The sequence below is a fragment of the Halichoeres trimaculatus genome, unplaced genomic scaffold, assembly GCF_033239565.1.
Source record: "Halichoeres trimaculatus isolate MK-OKI-2021-1 unplaced genomic scaffold, fHalTri1.1 fHalTri1_scaffold_11, whole genome shotgun sequence".
NCBI lineage: Eukaryota > Metazoa > Chordata > Actinopteri > Labriformes > Labridae > Halichoeres > Halichoeres trimaculatus.
Window position 1 is genome coordinate 16,176,240 of NW_027437189.1, and position 21,896 is coordinate 16,198,135.

General features: G+C 40.1%; 2 protein-coding genes across 3 annotated transcripts in view; both read right to left on the minus strand.

The window, feature by feature from the left end:
• The window catches only part of klhdc8b (kelch domain containing 8B), a 219,358-nt gene extending 212,708 nt beyond the window's left edge, over positions 1–6,650 (minus strand). For both annotated transcript variants that reach the window (XM_074680905.1, XM_074680904.1), the window contains exon 1: positions 6,474–6,650. The gene's annotated coding sequence lies outside the window, so the exon portion shown is untranslated. The remainder of the gene's footprint in view (positions 1–6,473) is intronic.
• Positions 6,651–10,163: 3,513 nt separating this feature from the next.
• LOC141798935 (uncharacterized) lies at positions 10,164–19,946 on the minus strand. The gene is made up of 6 exons (XM_074680903.1): positions 19,540–19,946; positions 17,779–17,951; positions 15,013–15,228; positions 12,909–13,069; positions 12,685–12,817; positions 10,164–12,405 (listed from the first exon to the last, which is right to left on the minus strand). Exons 1-6 carry the CDS (start codon positions 19,817–19,819, stop codon positions 12,229–12,231), a joined length of 1,140 nt encoding a protein of 379 aa, XP_074537004.1. The 5' UTR covers positions 19,820–19,946; the 3' UTR covers positions 10,164–12,228.
• Positions 19,947–21,896: the final 1,950 nt, after the last annotated feature.

Here is a 21,896-nt window from a genome sequence, read left to right on the forward strand (position 1 = left end):
GTTGGGTTTGTTGGGTTTGTTATTTCTTCCCCTGTAGCAGTTAAAAGCCTCTATGCAGCTGGTTGCTCAACAAAGAGATCGAGCTGACCGAGTTCCCCTGTGGGAAATTAACTTCTTATTGACAAATACTTCATACCCCACTTCAAGAAAACAAACTATCCAATTAAGTTGTTGTTAGCTTGTAGCAGCCAAGTTAAAGTGGGTGAGCGCTGTATGTCTTACAATAGGAGAGAAGTTTCTTTCTCATCGCCCTACATTTGATTTGAAAAAGCAGCAACTTTATTTCCTGTATCAGTAGTGGTTTGTGAAACCTCTACAACCTCTAGGGTTGTTGTTTTTTTCAAACAGTTGGAGTTTTAGTAATGAGCACACTGTTCCTGTCATTAACTCCTGACATCGAGGGTGTAATAAATGACATTAATGATCCCGCCGTTTGATTTTCAAATACTCATCAGTCAGTCATGACAGTGATCCAGTGTTTACAACACAGAGACTGACACCATCAATGATTAATAAAACTCAAACATTGTAAAGGTTATTTACAGCACCACTGATTTTAATGTTTAAATGTAGCAAATTACTTTTTTTGTTAATCATAATGAATAAATAAACTTTTTTTGATTGTGTGTTCATATAAATCCAGTTTTGTGATTTGAAACTATCCATATTGAAATGTTTCTATATTGTTAAAAAGTACAAATTATGTTATTTCATATAAGCTCAGTTGATATTAGTATGTAATGTAAAAATCTAAAGATATTGTGTATGTTTTCAACAGCTTGATGGGTTTTTTCTTGGTTTAACAATCACTCAGTCTCTGATATTGCAGTGTTGAGCTGACACTGGCATCATTTTTCCCCTGTGCACTTTGAGTTGTTATTCTGAACACTGAGCTGCTGTTGCTGCTGGAAACATCAGTTTCTTTGCACCTGAGAGGACCTGCTCCTGTTCCCATATTCATGTTATATCAATGGGACACAAAGAGGGACGAGCCAACCTGGGCTTCTGTGTCCTTCACAGGCGTAGTATTGGTGGTCCCTCCAGCCCAGCCACGGTCACTCTGGCTCACTGGGCCTAATAAAGGTGTTTTTGAACAACAAAGCAGCCTCAATCACACTCATCTACACAGACCTGTTCTCCTGTGCTGAAGAGAATCCCACCTCTTCATAGAAAAAGGATGCTTAATTAACATGGCAGCGACCTGCTGACACGTGGAGCAGCCTCAAGGAGAGAAAAACGCTCACATACTGTGTTAACATCTCCACAGGATGAGGAAGAAACAGGATTTCTGCTCTTCTGGCTCATTATCTTCTACTTGCTTCATCTTTATCTCACAGTAATGAAAATATAAAAAATAGAAGAAGAGCTCCATGACAACGTGGAAAATGCAATGCTTCACTTCGTTAGATGATGCCTGTTAGCTGTCAACATTTGACTTCCAGCAGTAGAAACAGCTCATCCAAAGGTGACATAACTTGCTCATTGGCACCTCTAAAGATCACTTTTTAAAATGCTGACATGTTAGTTTTCCCTCCACTAAACAAAGAATGGAAAAAAAACCAACATGTTGGTTACCAGATGTGTATGAGCAAGACCTTTACACAGCAGACAAAACCAGGGGAGGTCACAGCTGTATCTGTGAAAAAAAATCACTGCACATGTTTCCAAGTTTGGACAAGGGACAAACATTCTGGTTTCTGTTTGTAAAAAGCTTAGCGGGCAGGAGAAGACATATGCTACTGTTGGGAAGACTGTTTATGAAATGATGTTGTCTATTTACAGATTCTATTTGTATGTAAAGGACCGGGCTTCATTATGAGGAGTGTTATGGAATGTTATAGTCTGCCTAGTATGAAAAGTTACGTAACAGCGGGCTTTGGAGTATCTAAGAAAAAATAGTTTGCATAAAGACACAAGCAGGCTGAACACAGTCTACCACGTGTCAAACCAAGGCCTCTGGGCCAAATGTGGCCCTCCATGCCATTTTATGTGGCCCACGAGAGCTTAGGTAAGTAAGGGGACATTGACCATAAACTATGTTTCCCTTAATACCTGCATTGTGACACCAAACACAGAGCTAAGTATGCCAAAGTGAGATTTCTAGAAAAACAACAAATAGGGCAAGATTCAAAACACAAACTGCAATCACAGCAGGATGTGTTCAAGAAAACCACAACCAAAAACAATGTGGCAGTGAAAGCTAGCCTTATTGTGGCTGAAGAAATTGCCTGTGTATGTAGATGTAGATGTAATGTAAAATAATGCAACTACTGCTGCAAAGTCTTTTTCAGATTTTACATTTTTGCTGCAGTAGTTGCATTATTTTACATTACATCTACATTTAGCTACATTTTACACCGTCTTACTGTTAAATCTGGACCTTTGAGGACCTATCTCCAATAAGATGGGCAAGCTAGCGGTGCTAGCCCAGCACCAGAAGGAAAACCTGAAAGCAGAGTGGCATCATGATCTTCACAGAGATATGGCTAATGGAGGTAACACCAGAAAAACACCGCCTTGGAAAGATTTAACCTTCTGCTAATAGACAGGACACAGGAGAGCAAGACTGGGCAGACCAGTAAAGACCAGCTCAGTCCTGGGCTGTCCTCTGGACCCTGCGGGCCCTTTAGCCCGTGGAGTTATAGACTGATAGGTAAATGATGGCCAAGTAATTGTCTCGTTTTTTTCTAAATTACTAAATTCTTTCTGAGTTTCTAAGTTTGCGTGTTTTTCTAATGTGTTGTGTTGTGTTGTGGTGTTTGCTGCATGTTTTTCCAACATTTTATGGTCTTTGCAGCACGTTTTCTAAATACTGCGCACATATTGTCATAAGATGTTTTCTTAATTTGCTTGTGTTTTGTCTTTTTGCATGTGTTTTCTTAAGTTGCAGCGCTGTGAGCTCTCAGGGCCACCATAGTCTTCTCATCTTCTGGACACTAAACTACACTACAAACTGAGTTTACAGAGTTTGCTTGATGTCATGTTTCAAACAATAGTGCTACGTAACTACGAATACATACATTTCTTTGTCGCTTTGCATTCTGGGAAAAGTTGTCTTGAACAAAGAAAAGTAGTGTTAAAAAGGAGATCTGCTCTCTGTTCATTTGCTTCAAAACAAACTCATGCCTCAGGAACAGCCACATCTTAGCGACAGTGGGTGATAGTGCTCATGGGAAACAGAATCTTTATAGCAAAAAAACAAAGATGCCACTGCAATCACCATCATACAGTCCTCACAGCGTCTTAAAGTTACAAATCTGCTTGGCACGGTGTCGAGACTATCAATAAGCGTTAAGATTTCTTGGCTCCATGAAATACATCAGAAATGATTAAATTAAAGTGTTTCTCTCAAACCCATTTTTCTGTCTGCTTTATCTGCTCAGAAGTTGATTTTTCCTCCTCCTGCACATTTGCAGGCTGGATGTCCAAACTGTCCACTGCTCACATCACATCTGCTTAATCCTCTGATGGAAAAACTGGCCCAGATCCAGGCTCATCCACTCACTGAATGTGTGAAACTGTCAGTGTGTGTGTGTGTGACAGTGGAAGAGTGTGTCTCACACAAACACCTTTCATTTATTTTAAGATGTTTTGTACTGTACATTAATATTCCAACTCTGTGTTGCAGGGTACAGTGCCCTCATTTGACTCATGTAGAACAAGCTTGAATCATGTGTAAGAGCTTCCAGAGACAATTTAAACTTGTTGACCAAGCAAAGACGCATTTTTACATGTTACACAACAATGAATTGCACAGTTGTAATTTTATTTCTCATCATCCTTCTTTACTGTTTGCATCATTGCCACCACAACATGAACCACCTTTTACATTTAAAATGATACAGTACCAATGCTCTTGCAATTACAGTCGGTACTGAACGGTACCAATTTTCTGTACTTTTGTGTGTGTGTTTACGTAGTAATACATATTTGTTTAATAATAAAATCTCAAAGTTTTTCAGTTTAACATATTAATTTCTCAATATATGAACGTGCAATGCTGTGTTTATGTCCAGCAGAAAAACCACCTACTTCCACTTCCTCACAGTCACAAGGATGGGATAAGGTACCGAAACATGGTACTGTTTGATTTTACATGAATCTGTACTCAGTGCTATAGACAGCATTTGGTCAGTACCTATAAAAGTACCTCATTCAGTACCCATCCCTACAGTCTACCATGAAGACATGCGACATGCGGGTATGGTATACTCAGTACTATACAAACATAGTTTGTATTCTTTCTGAGTGGGTTTTAGTAGTCTTGCAAAGTATGTGGCTTGGCTAGAGTCCATGTTTATCCTCAGACGGATCTGTTTTTCAAAGCTTTAAGCAGAAACGCTTGTTTGAGGCAGACGCACAAGCTACAGTAGCTACAGTAGCTAGTTGCTGCGGTACAGCTCTGCTGTAAGCAAGTGGTGACACTAAAACTGTTATCAGTGGTAATCAGGTTTGGACTTAAAAGAAGAAAAAAAAACTCATCAGCTGACTTCTGGGACATTTTTTATTAAACAAGAAAATGTAAAGAATGTAATGGGGTCCAAAGTATAATGGCCATCTTCGTAATATTCCTTTGGACTACTAGTAGGACAAAAGAAGTATCTGGATCTCTCAACCTTTGCTTAAAGAAAACCTGCTATCACCATTTCCAAACTAACTTTCTAAGACTTAAAGCAATTCTTTCTCTGCGGTCCTGAGATTTCATGTTCTCTCCAGAGGAATGGGCAAACACACAGATGGACATCCTGAAAACATAAAATGCTTATGGCCACGACTGTCGCAGGCACAGAGGAATGAAAACACAAGCTGCCTTCAGCTGTTGTCAGGTTCAACAGAGGGGCAAGCTTCAATTTCTAAATCGCAAGAAATAAGAGAAATGTAGGCATTGGAGCCTCACAGCTGAAAAATAAGTTACCATGACAGGAAAATGACAAGAGAGAGATGCCTTCAGTGTACAACAAGTGGCCAAGAAAGATGGAAAAATCTGTAACATACAGCAAGCTTCAAGGCTGCGTCCTCTTGTAAGGTGTGACCTCTGATTTTATCTCTAATGTAGCTATAAATCGGGCTGCTCCTTTGTTTAGTCAATGCACAGTTCACAAAAAGAATGTTTCCTCCTCCACACACAGAGCTGATGTTAATTGAAATCATTAATTTTGAAGGAAAATCAATTTGTAATGCTCCAATCATTTAAATAATACCTCTTACAATGCTGGCGTTCAAAATAATCCCTTAATGTCTAACAAGCTTTAGTGCCAGCTACAACATCAGGAGCTAATTTCATACATGATTTCATACTCAGACGGCCATCTGTCTTTGTCCCTGACTTCCTCTGCTCCGACAGGGACAGAGAGGCAGAGCCCGGACTGTCAGAGCCTGCTTGCAGCCTTCCTGGAGAGTCCTGATTGAGGGTGGCATTCTGCTGGCACAATAAGAGCCACGGAAGCACCATGCCCCTCTGCTGGATCCAGCTCGACAGGCCCAGACTCTGCGTGTCAATTGTAATCCCCCGTTATGCAAATTACCTCACACCAAATTAAGAGCTATCATCGCAGGTCAGTCAGGTAAAAAATAGCACTGACACTAAAGAAGAGAGAAAGACAGAGGAGGGATGGAGGAATGTCCTCAGCAGACCAGACAGAAGAAGAAGTACAGAAAAGAGTTAAGAGAGGTCTTTAAACTTTAGGATGCCTCTCTTTGAAGAGAGTGAGGGTGGAGAGGGAGGGAGAAGAGCAGCAATCCCATCATCCACTGGGGAAAGACTTGAAAGAAACACTCAACTCAGTCAAAGGCAAGCAGAAAGTTAAAGATGCAACACTATAAAGGGACACTCACTGTGTGCGAGTGACTGACAGCTGCAACCAGATGTTTGACGGTGCAGCAGATGGCACCGGCTTACCTAGTAAAGACTCGTGCCATGAAACAGCTGGGTGAATTTCTCCCAACGTCCGCTCGCCTACAGCTTTGGAAATGCACCAAACATCACGCAAAGCTCGTGGAAAGACAGGAAGTCACTTCAACACTTCTCTTTGCGGCGGTAAAATCCCTGTATCTGATATTATCTCCCGTTTTAATTCGCAAGAGCTCACTGTGTTCATTACATAACCTCACATGAGTGACAAGAAAAAGGAATCCCGCTGGATTAACAGTCCCGTAACACTGACCTGACATGGGATTATTTTACATATGGCTCCAAAAGAGTCCTCTGATCTTTATTTAACATTTCATCGCTCAAACTGTTTGAGTACATCTCATGAGTGTGCACACATGTTGACAGCGATATGATCTCCACTGCAACGCACAATAACAAGAGCTCACGCCTGACACAGCAGTACAAGTGCGCGGAGGTAAAGCGCGATACTGCACCAACCTGAGCAAAGTGCCAGAGGATTAAACCAAGATCCAGAAGTCCGCATGAGCGCGTCATCCGGTAGGAGCAGAGAGGTGGAAAGTTTGGTGAAAGCAGCTCTTACCTTTAATGGCCAGAGGATGAACTGCACGCGGCCGTCGGTGCGTCCGTGCTCACCGGAGAAGCTCCGCGTAAATGTGGGCACACCACACGGGTATCAGCGGTGGAATGTTCGCTCCTGTTAGAAGTGTGCCTGTTCAGTGTCAGAATCCAGCAGGAACAACAGTCACTTAAGCCCTCCTTCTACTGACTGAACATCTCCCCACCTCATACATCCTCTTCCTGTCCCCTCTCCTCCCCTCACTCACAAGTGCGCATTTACGCAACCTCCACACGCCGCTACCTCGTGCGTTCTCAGTGCCAACTGCCACTCCACCACCCACAAGTGACAACACCCCAATCAGTCACCATCCAACCTGAACATTTAGGTGCACCCAGCGCTGCTTCTGTGCCATGTGGTCCTAAAACGTAGTGCATGAAGCCAGCGGTTTGAGTGATCCACGGCTTTCTACCAGCATCAGGTAACTCCAGACTCACCTGAGAGGATGATGTTGCCTTAAAGTGTAAGGGGCTCGAAGAGCTGCACTGCTGCCCTCATGTGGATCGAGGGAAGTTTGTAACAACTTTGAGAGAAAAAAAAAAGAGTGAAGCATCACATGAGTACGACTGGCTACTGTCTGTACAACATGGGAGAGAAAACGTTTCACAATGAATTTTTGGGTATGTACACATGCTGCCACATTGTAATTCTCTCTGAAAAAATATGAAATTATTCTTATTTGTTTATTTTTTGTGTCCGTGAGCTTCGAGTCGACCTTTTTTTGTGATTCGATTTAAATATTTGCTCAAATCCTTCTCTTGTGGCTCCTACCGCGCACAATTTCAATTATTCGTCCCATGACAAATCATCGAAAACAGAAAATCGGAATCCAAAGTTTCTTCTGTTTATGATAGACCTGAAGAATTACTCCTGATGTCTCTTATAGTTCATAAAAATACAAAAAAAAGAAAATGTCGATATCATTGGTATGACTGAAATCATATCTGCATTCACTTTACGAAGTTAAACTTGTGACATAGCCTGAGATAACTATAATTTCTTTGTCTCTCTCCAAGTGGAGCATCGAGGGGGAATAAATGACAGTTATGAGAAAAGGAAAGTAAAGGTACTGTGGCACTGCAAGAGATTTCAGGCCTATGAAAATATTTCAGTTCTGAGGCTGGCTCATTATTGTTTAATAGAGACAACTTTTTCCTGAAGTTTTTGGTTAAATCTATAAGAAATGCACTCAGACAATATATAAATATTGGTCTAATACCCTTGGGCCCTTGTTGTTATTGGTCTCTGGAGTTTTCCTAAGTTTTCAAAATTGTACCTCCACTAGTGCAGTGCACTCAAATTTAAGCTTTGAATTCCTGTCACATAAGAAACAAATACAAGCTTTGTGTTAACACTCGCCCCAAATTGTGCACAGCGACAAGGTTTCAAGAACTTTCTCATGATAGTGACAAGTTTTTCATAGAATGGATATTTGAGTTCTGTTTAAGTGAAGGTGGAAGAGATGATGGACAGCTTAGCTCTTTGAAACCATGAGGAACATGTATGCATCTGAAGGTAGTGCAGAAACAAATTGGCTTTCCTTATCTATCAAATACAGTGCTGAAACTGTTCTGCATAGAGCAGACACCAACACTGATATTAGTGGGTTTTTAGGTAAAAACTGTCTCTGTCTGCAGCTGTTGATTGCCTTTTTCTGTTTCTCCACCTGGTTTCGCAATAAAATGGCTGAACCGTCAGGGATCCTGTGTGTGAAACACCCTTACCTCATACACCCTCACCTCAGAAACAATTATCCCTTCAATAGAATGAAACATGGCAAAGAGAAAGGGCTCAGAGGAGAAAAAACATGATGTAATGCAACCAAATCTGTGCTTTGGATCTGTGTTGCTGTTCTGAGCCAACAACTGTTGGAGCTGCTTCTTCACAAATGTTCCATAACATTATTTTTCAACAGTTCAAGAAGGATTTCTACTGTCCTCGCTGTTTAGAGGCATGAAAAACCTGAAAAAAAACTTTAAGGAATAAGAAAAACAAGGTCAAAAGGCAGCAGTCTTTATGTGATAGTGATAAAATACTGTAAACTAAATGTTTAGGGGTTTCACTGAAAACAATGAAGAGTGACAGATCAGAGTAAAGAAAAATAAAGCAGAGGAGCTCTGTACTTCAGCTGTTTTCACTGGAACCATCTGCCTTGTCAGTAAATCATCAGACGTTCAGTCACATTGACAGAAGTGTCACTATCATCCATCACAATCAGCCTGGGATGAGTCCACACACAACAGGTCACATATTGATGTGTCTGACCTCTGCCATAATGATCCACTCACTTAGAGCAGGAATTACACAGAGTGCAGCAGAACTACCTGTTCAAATCTCACTTCTAACATTTCTGTGGAGCCCGGCTTTAATCCCTAATCCTGTGCCAAACGACAGAAACAGGAACCATTTTATCTAACAAGCTCTTTCTATCCCACAGTCTCCTGCTTCCACTCATTATTTCCACCTGGTGGGACTCAAGGCATCTCTAGGAAGTACTGATAAAAGCAGAGAGGGAAGTGCAACGTATACAAGAATAAGAAATGTCAGAAAAACAAGAGTTTGAACAATGTATGCCATCCCATTCTTCATGACATGTGACCAATGTGCCCAGTTGTGGCAGCTCTCTTCCTTGTCAGTCTCTTTGGTTCATTTCTTTGTATGGGTTATTTGTTGGTCATGGAAACCAAACTGATTATGTTTTCAGTGTTTTGTTTTTTTTTTTTTTGCTCCTGTGTTTGTCTAGAGATCCTACATGTAACCATGGCCACATTGTTTACATGTGAAGTCAGTTGTTAGCTCCCTGTAGCATGTCACTGCTAACTGGTGCAAGGCCTGATGTTTTCCCCACAAGGTCAGGAGAAGGAGGTGAGGATGACATGTTGATGTTTAGGTGTGAGCTATGAGGTGACGACATGGACCTGTCCTTCCATCCATCGTTATTGGGAACATAAGATTTATCTACAATAACGATGGACAAGCTAGCCATGCTAACCCAGCAACAGGGGGAATACCAGAAAGCAGGGTAGCATCATGGTATTCACAGACATGGCTTACAGAGCTAACTTCACCTGCTGAGAGCAGACAGGATCCAGGAGACAGAGACTGAACAGACTCCTGAAGAAGCTCAGTCCTGAATCCTGTGGAGGTGGAGGCTGGCTGACCAGAGGATGATGGACAAGCTGTCATCATCTATTTTGTTATGGAACTTTTTTCCACTTTCAATATACTTTCTTACTTTTGTTTTCTTGATTGCTGCTGTGACCCCTGAATTTCCCCTTGGGATTAACAAAGTATTTTCAATCCAATTCAATTCAATTCTGTTTTTAACTGTGTAACTGTGCCTTTTATACCCAACTCATCTTTTTTATTTTAGAGTATGTTTTCATATTGAAAAGTAGGGTTTCAAAATTCTGGGAATTTTTTAAGTTGGAAACTTTCCATGGGAATTTCAGAAACCTCATTCAAGTTGATAAAAAGAAAAAAAAAGAAGTCCCAAACATTTTTTAGTCAAAATTTCTAGGGATTTAAAAAAAACTTTAAGTTTCCAACATTCCTGAGCTGAAATTCCCATGGAAAGTTTCAGGAAACTTCACTGTAATTTCCCAGAAATTTCCCACCCCTTTGCAACCCTATTGAAAAGACAGAACAGTTTATCAAAAAACTTACAGGTTTATTCAACACCTTATGGCAATATTTGACATCAGAAAAATAAATAGATTGAATCTTCAAGTTTTGATGTGGTGTGCGTTAAAAAGAATAGCAGAACTCAAAATATGGAGCAGAAGTGACCTCATTGGACATTGCATCAGCATTTTAAATAACTTCAGCTAAACCTTTTAAAGATTTTCAGAGTACAAAACCAAAAGAGTGAAATAGATCTGAATGACTTGCTCAGTCCTCAGAATAAAACTACCCCAACTTCAATTTGTTATAATGTGTGTCGGTGCAGATCTTGTTTGTTGTTGCTTCTTTTCTTTCTCTTCTTCACTATAAAAAATGAACCTTGTTATCCTGATCCAGCTTTGTACTAAATTTAAATGTAAAGAAAAAAAGGAAAAACAAGATTTAAATCTATGCATCATCAAATTTAATGCTTCTGAGATAGTAATTGTTTAAATAGCTTTGCACAGTGAAAATCCAACTTTAACCTATTATTATAAACCACTGTAACTGTTACTGCCGACCAAGCTCTTCATCCCTGCTTTCTCTTTGTGCAACAATGGTACCAGCACAAGTCCCCTTCAAAAGGATAAAAGTGCACCCTCTGTTTGAGGTACAATGCTGATTTTATCACCCCAGTTCTGTAAACCACATTTTGAGTATTGCACCTGTAGATTGTTTACACTGTTTGCACTCAGTAGTCTGTCAAACAACGACCAAAGGAAAACAAAGTCACAAAAAGAATCTCCCAGAAACCTTAGAAAAATAAATACCCCAAAAGCCACAAAGCAAAAGCTATGACACAAATCTGATTTAGTAGAAGTTTCACACAAGTCCTCTTAAATAATGAAAATTGCGTTAAATAATAAAGCACAAAAATACATCCCAGAGCTGTGTTCAACATAACCACGTTTCTCTCACAGCACCAACATCTTGATGATGTTTAACCTGACCCTATGCAAACAGAAGTTATTATGAATCTAATATTGTTTTGTATAAATCTAACATCTTTTATAATCCAAACAGATATCACATCAAACAGTATCTTAATACTTCTGACATTATGGATTTTATAATGTGTTTATAGTTTAATATGAGGCCTCACCTGTCAGCTACAGTCATACTTAGTTATCAGATTACTTCACAGTCACCTGGAAAGGTTCAAGTCTTTCTCATTGGTTCAGGATGGAGGTAAACGAGCCAGAAAACGGCCAAAAAATGGAGGTCAGAATAGATGCTCTTAGGGATCTAAAGGAGAAGCTACATGATGCCTTTGCATCCTAAGGAAGACTAAGAGGGAAGTTTAAACCTTTATGACCTGGATGGGTCTGACTCACAACACAACACTTCAGAGGTTTTGGATCACATCTGACATCAAAAGTTAGGGCAGTTCATCAGTGGCATGATTAGCTACAAAGCCTGTAATCAAAAAGTCTAAGCTGGCTACTGTGGTGTGTAACTGAGTGTAAATTTTGTGTAATGAATCTGTGTACCACTGTGTCCATGGTGACATCCTTTCACTGCTTTCAAGGGGAGCTGAGTGCGAGATGTGTTTTAACTAGCTGCCACATTTAAGCTCTCATTTGATGGCTTTTAGTTTGTCCTACATTTTAGATTTAAATATTTTAATTCAGAGTGGGATTCACTGTTTTGTAAACATGTAAAAGCAATGCCAGGATGAACTTTTCTCTCACCTCTTGCTTGTTAGCTCTCCTCTCTCTCTCTTCTTTGCCACCAGCATGAGGCAACCACAGAGCAAGACTAGGGTCTAAAAGTATGGAGTGGGACTGAATGGTACATGACTCTACCTCTCTACAACATGAGTCACTAAAAAACATATTCTAAATCTCATATTTTGCAGTCAAATAGGGGCTTAAACTCCTCTCCTTGTGAGCACATTTTTTTCCCCTATCTTTAGTTTCCTGAATAAGCTGTTTGTCTATTTTTCAGCCTTGTCTACAGTCATCGTTCTCTCTATGCTTGGGTTGTCAATGAAACCCTAAATTTCAGGTTTTTCACAGACAAGCAGACGTACATGTGAAGGGGTTTGAAGTTTGTTCTAGCCTGCCCCCTGCTGGAGATTCCGGTCATAGTTCTCCAGGCAGATCTTCACACGCTGAGTGAAGTATCTCGGGTCAGAGATGGCCCTCAAGAGGTCAGTCTGGACCAACGTGATGTCATAGAGCTCAGAGGTGCAGGCTGTGCGGGTGACAGCACCACCTGGGTCCAAGAAAACCTGACAGAGAGACAGATGAGAGGGTCAGTAAAGCTACATTCACTTTTGATTTAGTTTTGAACCACTTACTCTCCAGCAGGATTAAAATCCAGCCTAAAGCCTGTTTCCCACATGTCACTCCCTATTCTCATCCTGCTTCTGCTCTGTCCACTGTCATCTCTTCTCTGGTTTAAGGCATAAAAGCCAAAAAAATAACTTTAAATAAAAGGACAATATGGATTACATCCTTTCATTAGCCAAAGAAGCTTGATGCTGTCTCTTTAAACACAGTGTCAGTACCTTTGGATGAACTATAGTATCCTCATCGTTCTGCCGTATGTTGTCATCTATGAAGATGTGCTGGACGTTGTGGTCAAAGGGATCCACCCACAGTGGCTTCCCTCCTCGGATGGAGAACGTGTTACTGGCCCACCTGAGAGAAAAGCACAGGCATAGATGTAGATGAGCGGGCAGTGGACAAGAACGACATGATCTAAAAGTGTCTGGAGGAGCCTTGTGCGTACCAGTCAAAGTGGTCTTGAAATCCTCCCAGGCCCTGTACTGAGCTGAAGTACTCGTACAGGCCTCTCTCCCCGTCTCGAGACGACACACGGTCCTCAGCTCTGCTCAGGACAATCGCTCTCTTACTGCAGCGGATCTTGCCTGGAGTCATGTTCACACTCAGCTGAGCAGAGAGAGAAGTCGCAGAGTCAAAGTCAGAGGGAAAACAAGGTTGGGGTCAGCAGAAAACCAAAACTTTGGCTCAGGATTTTGTTGTTAAAAGCATCAGACTTTACCAGGCATAAGAAAAGATCCTAGTAAAGAACAACCTAAAAACACAAAACTTAAAATTCTTTCAAAACTTTCTCTGTATGTAATGAATCCAAAGTATACTAAATCTTATTTTGTTTAATTACTTTCTACAAAAGTCTTTTTTGTAGCTGCACCTGTAAACTGTTCCTTTATTTTTTTTACTTTACATCCTACATACAGCTAAGCAGAAAAGCACAACACAAGTTAATCTAGATTAGATTTATTGGTGTTAGTCAGTTTTAAAACCAGATAAAAACTCCTTGCAGATGCAAAGATTCTTGGTCTGGGGTTTTCATAAAAAATCTCTTATCATAACATTCTGTGAAATGTGTTAGAAGTCATCTCTGGATTTGTTTCTGAATCAAAGGTCAGGTTTCACAGTTGTAGGGCAACCAACTAAGACGGGGACCCACTTGCAAATAAATAAAAAAAAAAACATTAATCCAAAACCAAACTTACAAAAACACTTACCGGTAAAACACCAGAGCTCTAGGAGTACTCAACATGCGGACAAACTGACAAAATTAGGAGGAAACACTGAATACATCCACACAGGCAGAGTAACAAGCAGCAAGTGATGAACAGGTGTGACAAAGAGACACAGGCTGCACTAATGAGTGCAATCAAACAGGAGGGAAGGTTAACGGTCGCTCACAGGCCCTCAATAAGTAGAATAAAATGGACAATACAAAGAATTGACGCAAACTGTATCTTCTTATTACAACTCTTTATCTACCCCCCACCCCACCAAGAACATAAGCCAATCATATCCGTATTTATGACTCCATCACCTGCCCTAAGGAGCAGCAGCTAGTGTGTGGACTCTGTGGACGGCGGCTATTGTTTTTAAACTGAATGTTAACTCAATTACCAAAGCAAATTTAGATTTTAATTTACTGTCACTTGGCCTAGTGTTCTGTTTGGAGATAAAAAATGAGTGAACTAGGTCCATCAAAAAAATTATGAAAGACAAATTTCAAGGCCCTTGTTAACAGCATGCACTGTCAAACATTATAATAGAGGGGAAAAAAAGAAAGAGGCTGACAAGAAGTAGCTTGTGACAGGACAAGAGACAGAACGCAAAAGACTTCAAAATTAAAACTGAGGCACCAAAAATGGCATAGAAGCACAAAAAACAAAGTGACAGAAATGCTGCTTGTTTTTTTTTCTTGCTTTCAGCATCTTTGAAGAGCGGAAAAAAAATAAAAAAGAAAAGAATTAAACAAGAGACCTCAAGCACTGTTGTTTATAGCACCTCAGAGCCTCAGGGAAACTTTGAACTAAATGAGTCAAAACCATTGTAGAACAAGTGATACCAGCTGGTTAACAATTATTTCCTTTGACTTATAGATTTTGAAAGTGTGATCGATGTGATGCTTTAAAATAGTTTTCAACACATTCATGTCTTTGTAGGATAGACCTCCTCAAATTCTGCCTGATCTGGGGCTGACACTTCCCCTTCTGACAGGATGGTGTGTGAACAAAACTTCACACTGCCTGACAGGTTTGCTTCTGACATCTCTTCCACCTGGCCTCCCTGATCACGTGTAAAAACCCCTCTGGAAGGTAGGTGGAGAAGATCTTTAAAGTCACGTACCCTAAAGGAGCATCAAACTAACCAACACAGAAACAAGGTATGCAGAACTGCTTAAAGATTAGATTACTGTCTCATATTGATAACAGTTATGTGAGAATACACTTATCAGCCACTTTATTAGGTCTCCTGTTCAACCGCTCATTAACACAAACATCCAATCAGCCAGTCACTCTTTCAGCAGAGGCTGGAGAGCAATGACTGAAGTAAAACTACTGTACCTTGAGGTCAGGCAGGTCTGGGAACAGTGGGTGAGCTCCATTCAGCGCTCTGGACACAACATTCAGCACACGAGGTAGATCTGTTCCAAATGTCCGGAAAATGATGGCAAAGTCCTGGCCTTCCTGCACCAGATCTTTAAAGAGCTGGAAGAAGGAAGGAAGGATCCAGTGGTACAGCCGTCCATCCTCTCCCTTCACAGCCATGTCTTTGTCTCCCTACAGGGGGCAGGGTGAAGGACAGGTCAGAAACACAGGACTGAGTTATGGAGTCAAACTACAGAGAGAACACCAATCAGGGTCAATTCTTAAACTTATGCAGCAAAGTTGAGTGAGACAGGTAAAAATAGAACCCTATAGAAAGTTCTAAATTACCGGCACTAGTTTATGTTATTAGATTTCAGATTTTTTAGAACAAAAACACAAATTTATGCAAATAGTTTCCTTGCTGAGTTGCTGTCTGCTTCTGTATAATAAGCTAAATGTATGGCCTAACTAATAAAGTCCCATGAGCATTACAATAGAGCTGCTCCCTTTCAGCTTAACTCCAGAAAGAAAATAGTATTTATCAGAATAGACAAACAATAGGACAATTCATAAAGAAAAATGTTTATGTAAAGTTTCATTTTAATTTATCACAATTATAAGACCCAGCATGGAGCGTGACCTGAGGTTAGTTCAGCTCAGCAGGATTCACTGTTTTCATTAGTCTGTGACTGCTGTTTATATATCCACTGGGAAATCAAGGAAAGTGTATTCCTCCATAATAAATAAGAAGGCACAGCACTGTTTTACCTTTCCCTTCCTCTCAGGGGACAGGTACAGAATCTTTAGAGAGTATGTTACTAATTTGGTGATAAGCTGTTATCAGCCACAAGATAAAATTATTTCAAATAGTCTGTCTTCAACATGAACTTCAAATGAAGGAGAAAACTTTAAACTGTTTGTGCTTGTACAGTTTTACACACCAAGTAGCAACCAAGAAGTATTGCAGGGATTATTGCACAGCTCTGACAAGATGGTTCACCACAGCAGCTGCTTCAGTGCTTTAACCTCAACCTTAATATTATATGACAGACTTTGTGGCGGGTAAATGTTAACAAATGTTGACTTAATCTGGCAGTAGAAACATGAAAATGTGATTAAACAGAGAGAGGAAAGGGTCTGTAATCCACAGGATCTACTGGATCTTCTTCCTTTTCAATAATGGATTAGCTCACACAGTGAACGTTTAAGTGATTTTTTCCTTTCTGTCAGCTGAATTATTTAGCATCCTTGGTGAGAAAGTTGTTAAATTCTCCTAAAACATTTTGTAGAATTCAGCTCTGAATCCATCTGTTCTGCCCTGTGGGGTACACCTTAACTGCTTTCATGAACACAGCACGCTTCTTCTCATCTTGGTTTGTCTGAAATGCTGGGGAAGTAGAGCTGTATAAATCCAAATAAAGCTCTGTGAAACCATTATTCATATCCTCTCTCATTACATTATTCTCTATAGATAGGTCATATGGTTCCTAAAGTCTCCTGAAAGTCCAGACAGGTGGGGCAGATGCGCAGTGAAAGCCAGCACATCACAGGGGTTATTAAGTGGCCTCCCACCTTCACTGGTGTGTTGCTAAGTTAGGCGCAAAACACCAGAGGGTAGCTCAGCAGTTAGCACAGGCACCAGAACCTCTTTCTTCATGCCAGCTCTTACCAGTCATCTTACCTGCTCTTCCACATGGCATCTAATCCTCTGAGCCCAAAACACAACAAAGAGAAGCAACTATAGTTTTTAGACAAGTATTTTCAGGTAAAGTTTATCATGTCATTTAAAGTGATTATCTCTGACTCATATAGTGAAGGGGTGATGTTAGTGTTTTAACATCAGAGTTTTATTGTTGTCAGACCACTGTAAAATCATTTGATATTTCTGTTCATGAAATCTTTTTTTTTTTCATTCCTGTCAGCATTTAAAGACTATACAATTTTAGTAAACTTCTCAGGAGGAATCTCTAAGTTCACTAGAGAGTAAAATCTGCTCCGTCATGTGCCGTCTTTTAAATGACATGAGATTTTTACGCATGAACTTTTTTAAGTCTTGTGATAATATATTGAGCCTTCATTTGGTTTTGTTTAGAAGAAAGATCAGAGAGAGATTAAGAGATCTGTATATTTTGATATTGCTATAACCGTGATGAATTTTACTGCACAGAGTGATACAGTGCAGTGCCTTGATTACTAGTATTGCCTCTTTACAAAAAAGTACCAAGCAGCTTTTTGCACATCGGTGAGGCTAGCTCTGCTAACTTCAGCCTCAATCAGAAACCCTGTTTGACTCAGTGTATCGGCAGATTCTGTGATCCATGTTTTTCAATATTAATGATGTGCTGTATTTTGACAGTTTCTGAGTTTTTTTTTCTCTCTTTAGCCCTGTCAGTCAGTTAGAATTTAAATTGACATTAGTTGCTTTGGAACACCTGTAAACATGTTCAAAAGTTACAGATGAGTCCCCAAAAGTATAAAACTCTACTTGATATCACAGAGTTTAGAAAGGGCCGGACAGATCTCCTGTATTGAAAAACAGAGTTTTGGGCTTCTTGGGGAAGTTGCTCTGGAGTTCAGCCTCTAATCAGATCCTGAATCAAAACAGCAGTAGCCATCAGAGGGAAATGGTTTTTCTCACAACTTATCTCACAGCTGTAGACTTTGATCAGATTTTCTTAATTAGGTGTCTAACTTTATAAAAATACTTTTCACATGTCCTGTTCTTTTTTTTAATGATGTTACCTTGACTCCCTCAGGCCAGCGGAGCAGATCCAGATGCTGATCCAGAACCTCACGAAAACATCGTCCAGCTGCAGAGGTGAAACCCGGGGTCCTTCCAAACTGAGAGTGGTAACTGACAGCATCATCGCACGGTGGGAGCAGGGAGGGCGAGTCACTCAGCCACTCCCACTTTCCTGCACAGAGACGAGGGGTTTAGGAGAAAAAAGAAATACATTTTAATTTTCTTAAACTCTTTAATTAACTGCTATAACAATGCAGTACCTAACCAATTTATCAGGTATCTTGGTGGTATTTAAGGAGCTGATCATGGCTGAGCATGTGTACACACACCTGATTTTTAAGAAGAGCGTTTGTGAACTCCTGAGCAGCTGGCCTGTCAAAGTTAAACCAAACACAGAAAAAGTATTTTTGTAGTCTCTCGGAAAGAAGAAAATGTTATCTTTTTAGGAAAAAGTGTACTAAAACTTAATCTCCAGTTCCATTATCACCTTCAATTAATACAGAGTTTAACTGAATGATTACTTGTATATAGTGCTTTTTGATTTACATAAGCAGGATATGACATGAGAGGCAGTTCTGACTCAGAGCTAGTCGGTTGGTTTTCAGTCTGGAGGCTGGGTTTCTGATCCTAGGCCATGCTGTCCTTGAGCAAGATACTAAGCCCTGGGATGTCCCTGGGTGCTTTGACAGAACGTGCAGTATGCTGAGATGAGCACTTTCCAAGTAGCCTCTACCATCACTGTATACATGTGGTATAAACTGGTGAATGAGATGGGCTGGATCGGCCGAAGAAAAAGTTAGAGAAGAACAGTCCATGTCTACTCAAACATCTATCTTCTGATCTGCTTAACTGTTAATTTGGTAATTGAATAATCACACCTAAAAATCTAAAAATAAAATAACTATGATTCCATAAAAAATACTAAGCAGACAAGAAGCTTATTTACCACTTTAATGCCCTTTCTTCTCTTTTTATAATCTTTAACAGCCTTGTGTAAAAGCAAATACAAAATGCAAAATGAATACAGGGTGTCTATGTTTGCTGTAGCATAACTTCATCGATGGTGGCAAAGGGATGGGGGATCTTTGGCTTTAGATCAGTGATGTTCTGTATGTTTGTTAGATACACAATATCTTAAATCGCTTAAATTTGTTTCAATAAACTATGACACACATTGTGCCTTTTCTTGAAGAGTAGCCATTTTTAGGGGTTCATTTAACAGTACCTCATTTATCAACAAGATACCTGAAATACACAAATACAATGTGATTAAAATAACTTAGATAACTATTGAGTACATAGAATAAATCTGATAAAGATATATCATCAATTGCCTTTATAATATGTATTTTCAAAATTTTAAAGAGACTTAATGGGCACCCTGTAATATAGGCTATATTTAAGAACTGTATTTCTTTACATACATTTTCCATGACAATCATATCTCAGTGGAAACTCAAGTTATTCTTGTTTTTAATCCATGCAAGCATTTTAACGCAAGTATCAGTTCAGGTTCGGTCATTGAAGACAAGTGCTCTTAGTCACTGTCCCGGTTTCAAACCATACTAAAAAAAAATTTGGCAGGCAAGACCAGAAGTATATTCAAAAAGGAAATAGAAGACGGGCTTTGACTCCAGTGAAATTCAAACCACCGGACTTAGGGAACAATGACATACCATGATCACCTGACTGAGCACATCACAATACCACATAGTGTTCTTGTGTGACAGGAGGAGCGCTGTGGATGGATTTTAGTCTACCTTGTTTGTTCATCTTTCCCCAGGTGACAGTTGAAAGAAAATAGTCCAACGCAGCCACGGTTCCCTGACCCGTCACGGCGTCAGACACCAGGATGGTGTTGTTCAGGTCGATGTGAAGCACTAACTTTTTCCTCCGCTCATGATTTGACCACAGTCCCCGGGGTACTGCTGTCACCGCGGGGTCACCCGTTTCATCCAGACGCCCCGGGGGGACGGTCCTGCCGTTTGTCCCGTCAGATTCCACATTTTCAGGGCCGTTGTTTTCACCAAAGTCCGCCATAAATATGATACAAACAACAAATCGCAATAGTGTGAAAATGTTCCAACTAAAACTCCCTCTCCCACCGGCTCAGCTGTCTGTCATGGTGACTGAATTACCGGTACTGACTTCCTCGTTCTCCATGCCATTTTCTTCTTCTACGGAACAACACTTGTATATCACTGTCTATGATCACTGACACAGGAAAGCGCCCTCTTGCGGTTCTACTCAACCACTGAACATCCCAAAGTTACTGTTTGGTTGTACAACCCCTGGCAAAAAAAGGATGGAATCAGCACTCCTGGTGGATAGTAATTCAGGTGTTCATTTTGTAGAAAATACCACAAAGCTTAAGTAATTTAAAATGGCAACTTACCCAAAAAAGCAAGAAATTTTGTGGTGGTCAACATTTTTTTTTTTTAGATAAAGTGGAGGGAGACAAAGGAATCAGCCAATAAATTTTAATTTTCCAAAAATGAATACCTGCATAAGGTTAAATCTGGTAATTAGTCTTCAGTTAATCCTTTCAGGCCCAAATTAAGTTTTAGTCTCAGAAAAATTGAGAAAATTATCATATGGGGGATTTATATACAATTCGGACTTTTTTTGAGAGACCTTCACATGCAATGCATTCTGGGATGTTGCAACATTGTAATAAAACCCAGAGGAGATAAAATCTACTTATTGGCGTGTTCTGTGTCTATATATATTCAGGATTCATCTTGTGCAGTTTTGTTTTGAAATTAATGGAGGTTGGTAGTGAAACTTACAAGACATTGATGCCCAGAAAATCTGTTTTGGTGAAATCAAGGAGGCAGCTATGTTAAGAGTGACACAGCCCTGCCAATTGGTGGGATAGTGGGAAACTATTTGTTGCTCATGCACAACTTAGTTCTGCAGTGGTACGTCTGAGAAAAAAAAGGCTCATAAAATGTGGACGTGGAGTGATAAGGTAACTAGCTGTTGCAAATCTGCAATGTCTGCCTTGAGAGGGTTAAAAAGAGCTTACACCTTGGAGAGCCATTGCAACAAGTAGATTGGCATGGATCGTGGCCCCAACAGCTGTCAAGTGCAAATACAAACAAGATGATTATCAAAATTCTTAAAGAAGGTAAATCTTCAGAGACTGTTGCAGAAAAAGTTGATTGTTCACAGTTATCTGTCAAAAATCTGGGGCTGGTAAAAACAACATGGGATGGTTGTAAAAGGCAAGCATAATGTTGGACAAAGGAAAACATCAAATCATCAAGACAAAAAACTTAAAGCAAAATGTCTTGGAAACCGAAAATGCACAGAAAAACACGAGGAACAGATGGGTGACAACTGGAGTCTGTGACTAAACTGTAGGAAGTGTCCTAAAGGAAATGGAATTTACAGAAACAGGTTACAATGGGCTAAGGAAAAGCAATAATGGACAGTGGATGACTGACTGAAAGTCATATGCAGTGCTGAATCGTGAATCTGCATTAGGAAAGGTGATGATGCTAGGACTTTTGTTTGGTATAATTCTAATAAGATCTATGAAGAAGACTGCCTGAAGAAAATATGCTAATTTTCTTAGTCATTGATGATGATGTGAAAAAACTGTCTGATCAGTTCCATGGCCTCACGGCAAAGAAATCCCATGATCTAGCCTACAAAATGGCAGAAAAAAACAATATCCCTGTCCCCAAGAGCTGGAAAGCCAACCGTTTAGCAGGTAGTGCAGAAGAGATTACAATTCAACTCAGGTAAACAGTTGGTCTTGTAGCTAAACAGATTCTTAATAGTGTCCCTCTTCCTTTAGGTCGGGATTGGTTCATCAACTTCAAGGAACGCTACCAAAAATGTCAAAAGGTCAACTTACCCCCATGTGGTTCAATTTACCCTTTGAGGTGGAGCAATTTACCCCTTCGCAGGGGCAAGTTGAGCCACAAAGACCATTTTTTTTGACAGGCTATATTTCCATGACCAATGATTGTGTGTGTGTGTTCTAATTATTTCCATTGATGTGAGACATCATGAAATTAATGTACATGTGTTGATTTCACTTCAATTTCATTTCCACTTGCCTACAGGTCAAACAATGTAAAAAGTGGCTCAGATTACCCCGCTCTCC

Bases quoted from the DNA above. Each gene is read 5' to 3' on its own strand.
- LOC141798935 (XM_074680903.1), bottom strand. From the start codon at position 19,819: ATGGCGGACTTTGGTGAAAACAACGGCCCTGAAAATGTGGAATCTGAC. The intron at 15,229-17,778 runs GTAACATCATTA...TGCCCCCTGTAG, and splicing joins GCTGGCCTGAGGGAGTCAAG to GGAGACAAAGACATGGCTGT. The intron at 13,070-15,012 runs GTACAGTAGTTT...CTCTCTGCTCAG, and splicing joins CAGACCTGCCTGACCTCAAG to CTGAGTGTGAACATGACTCC.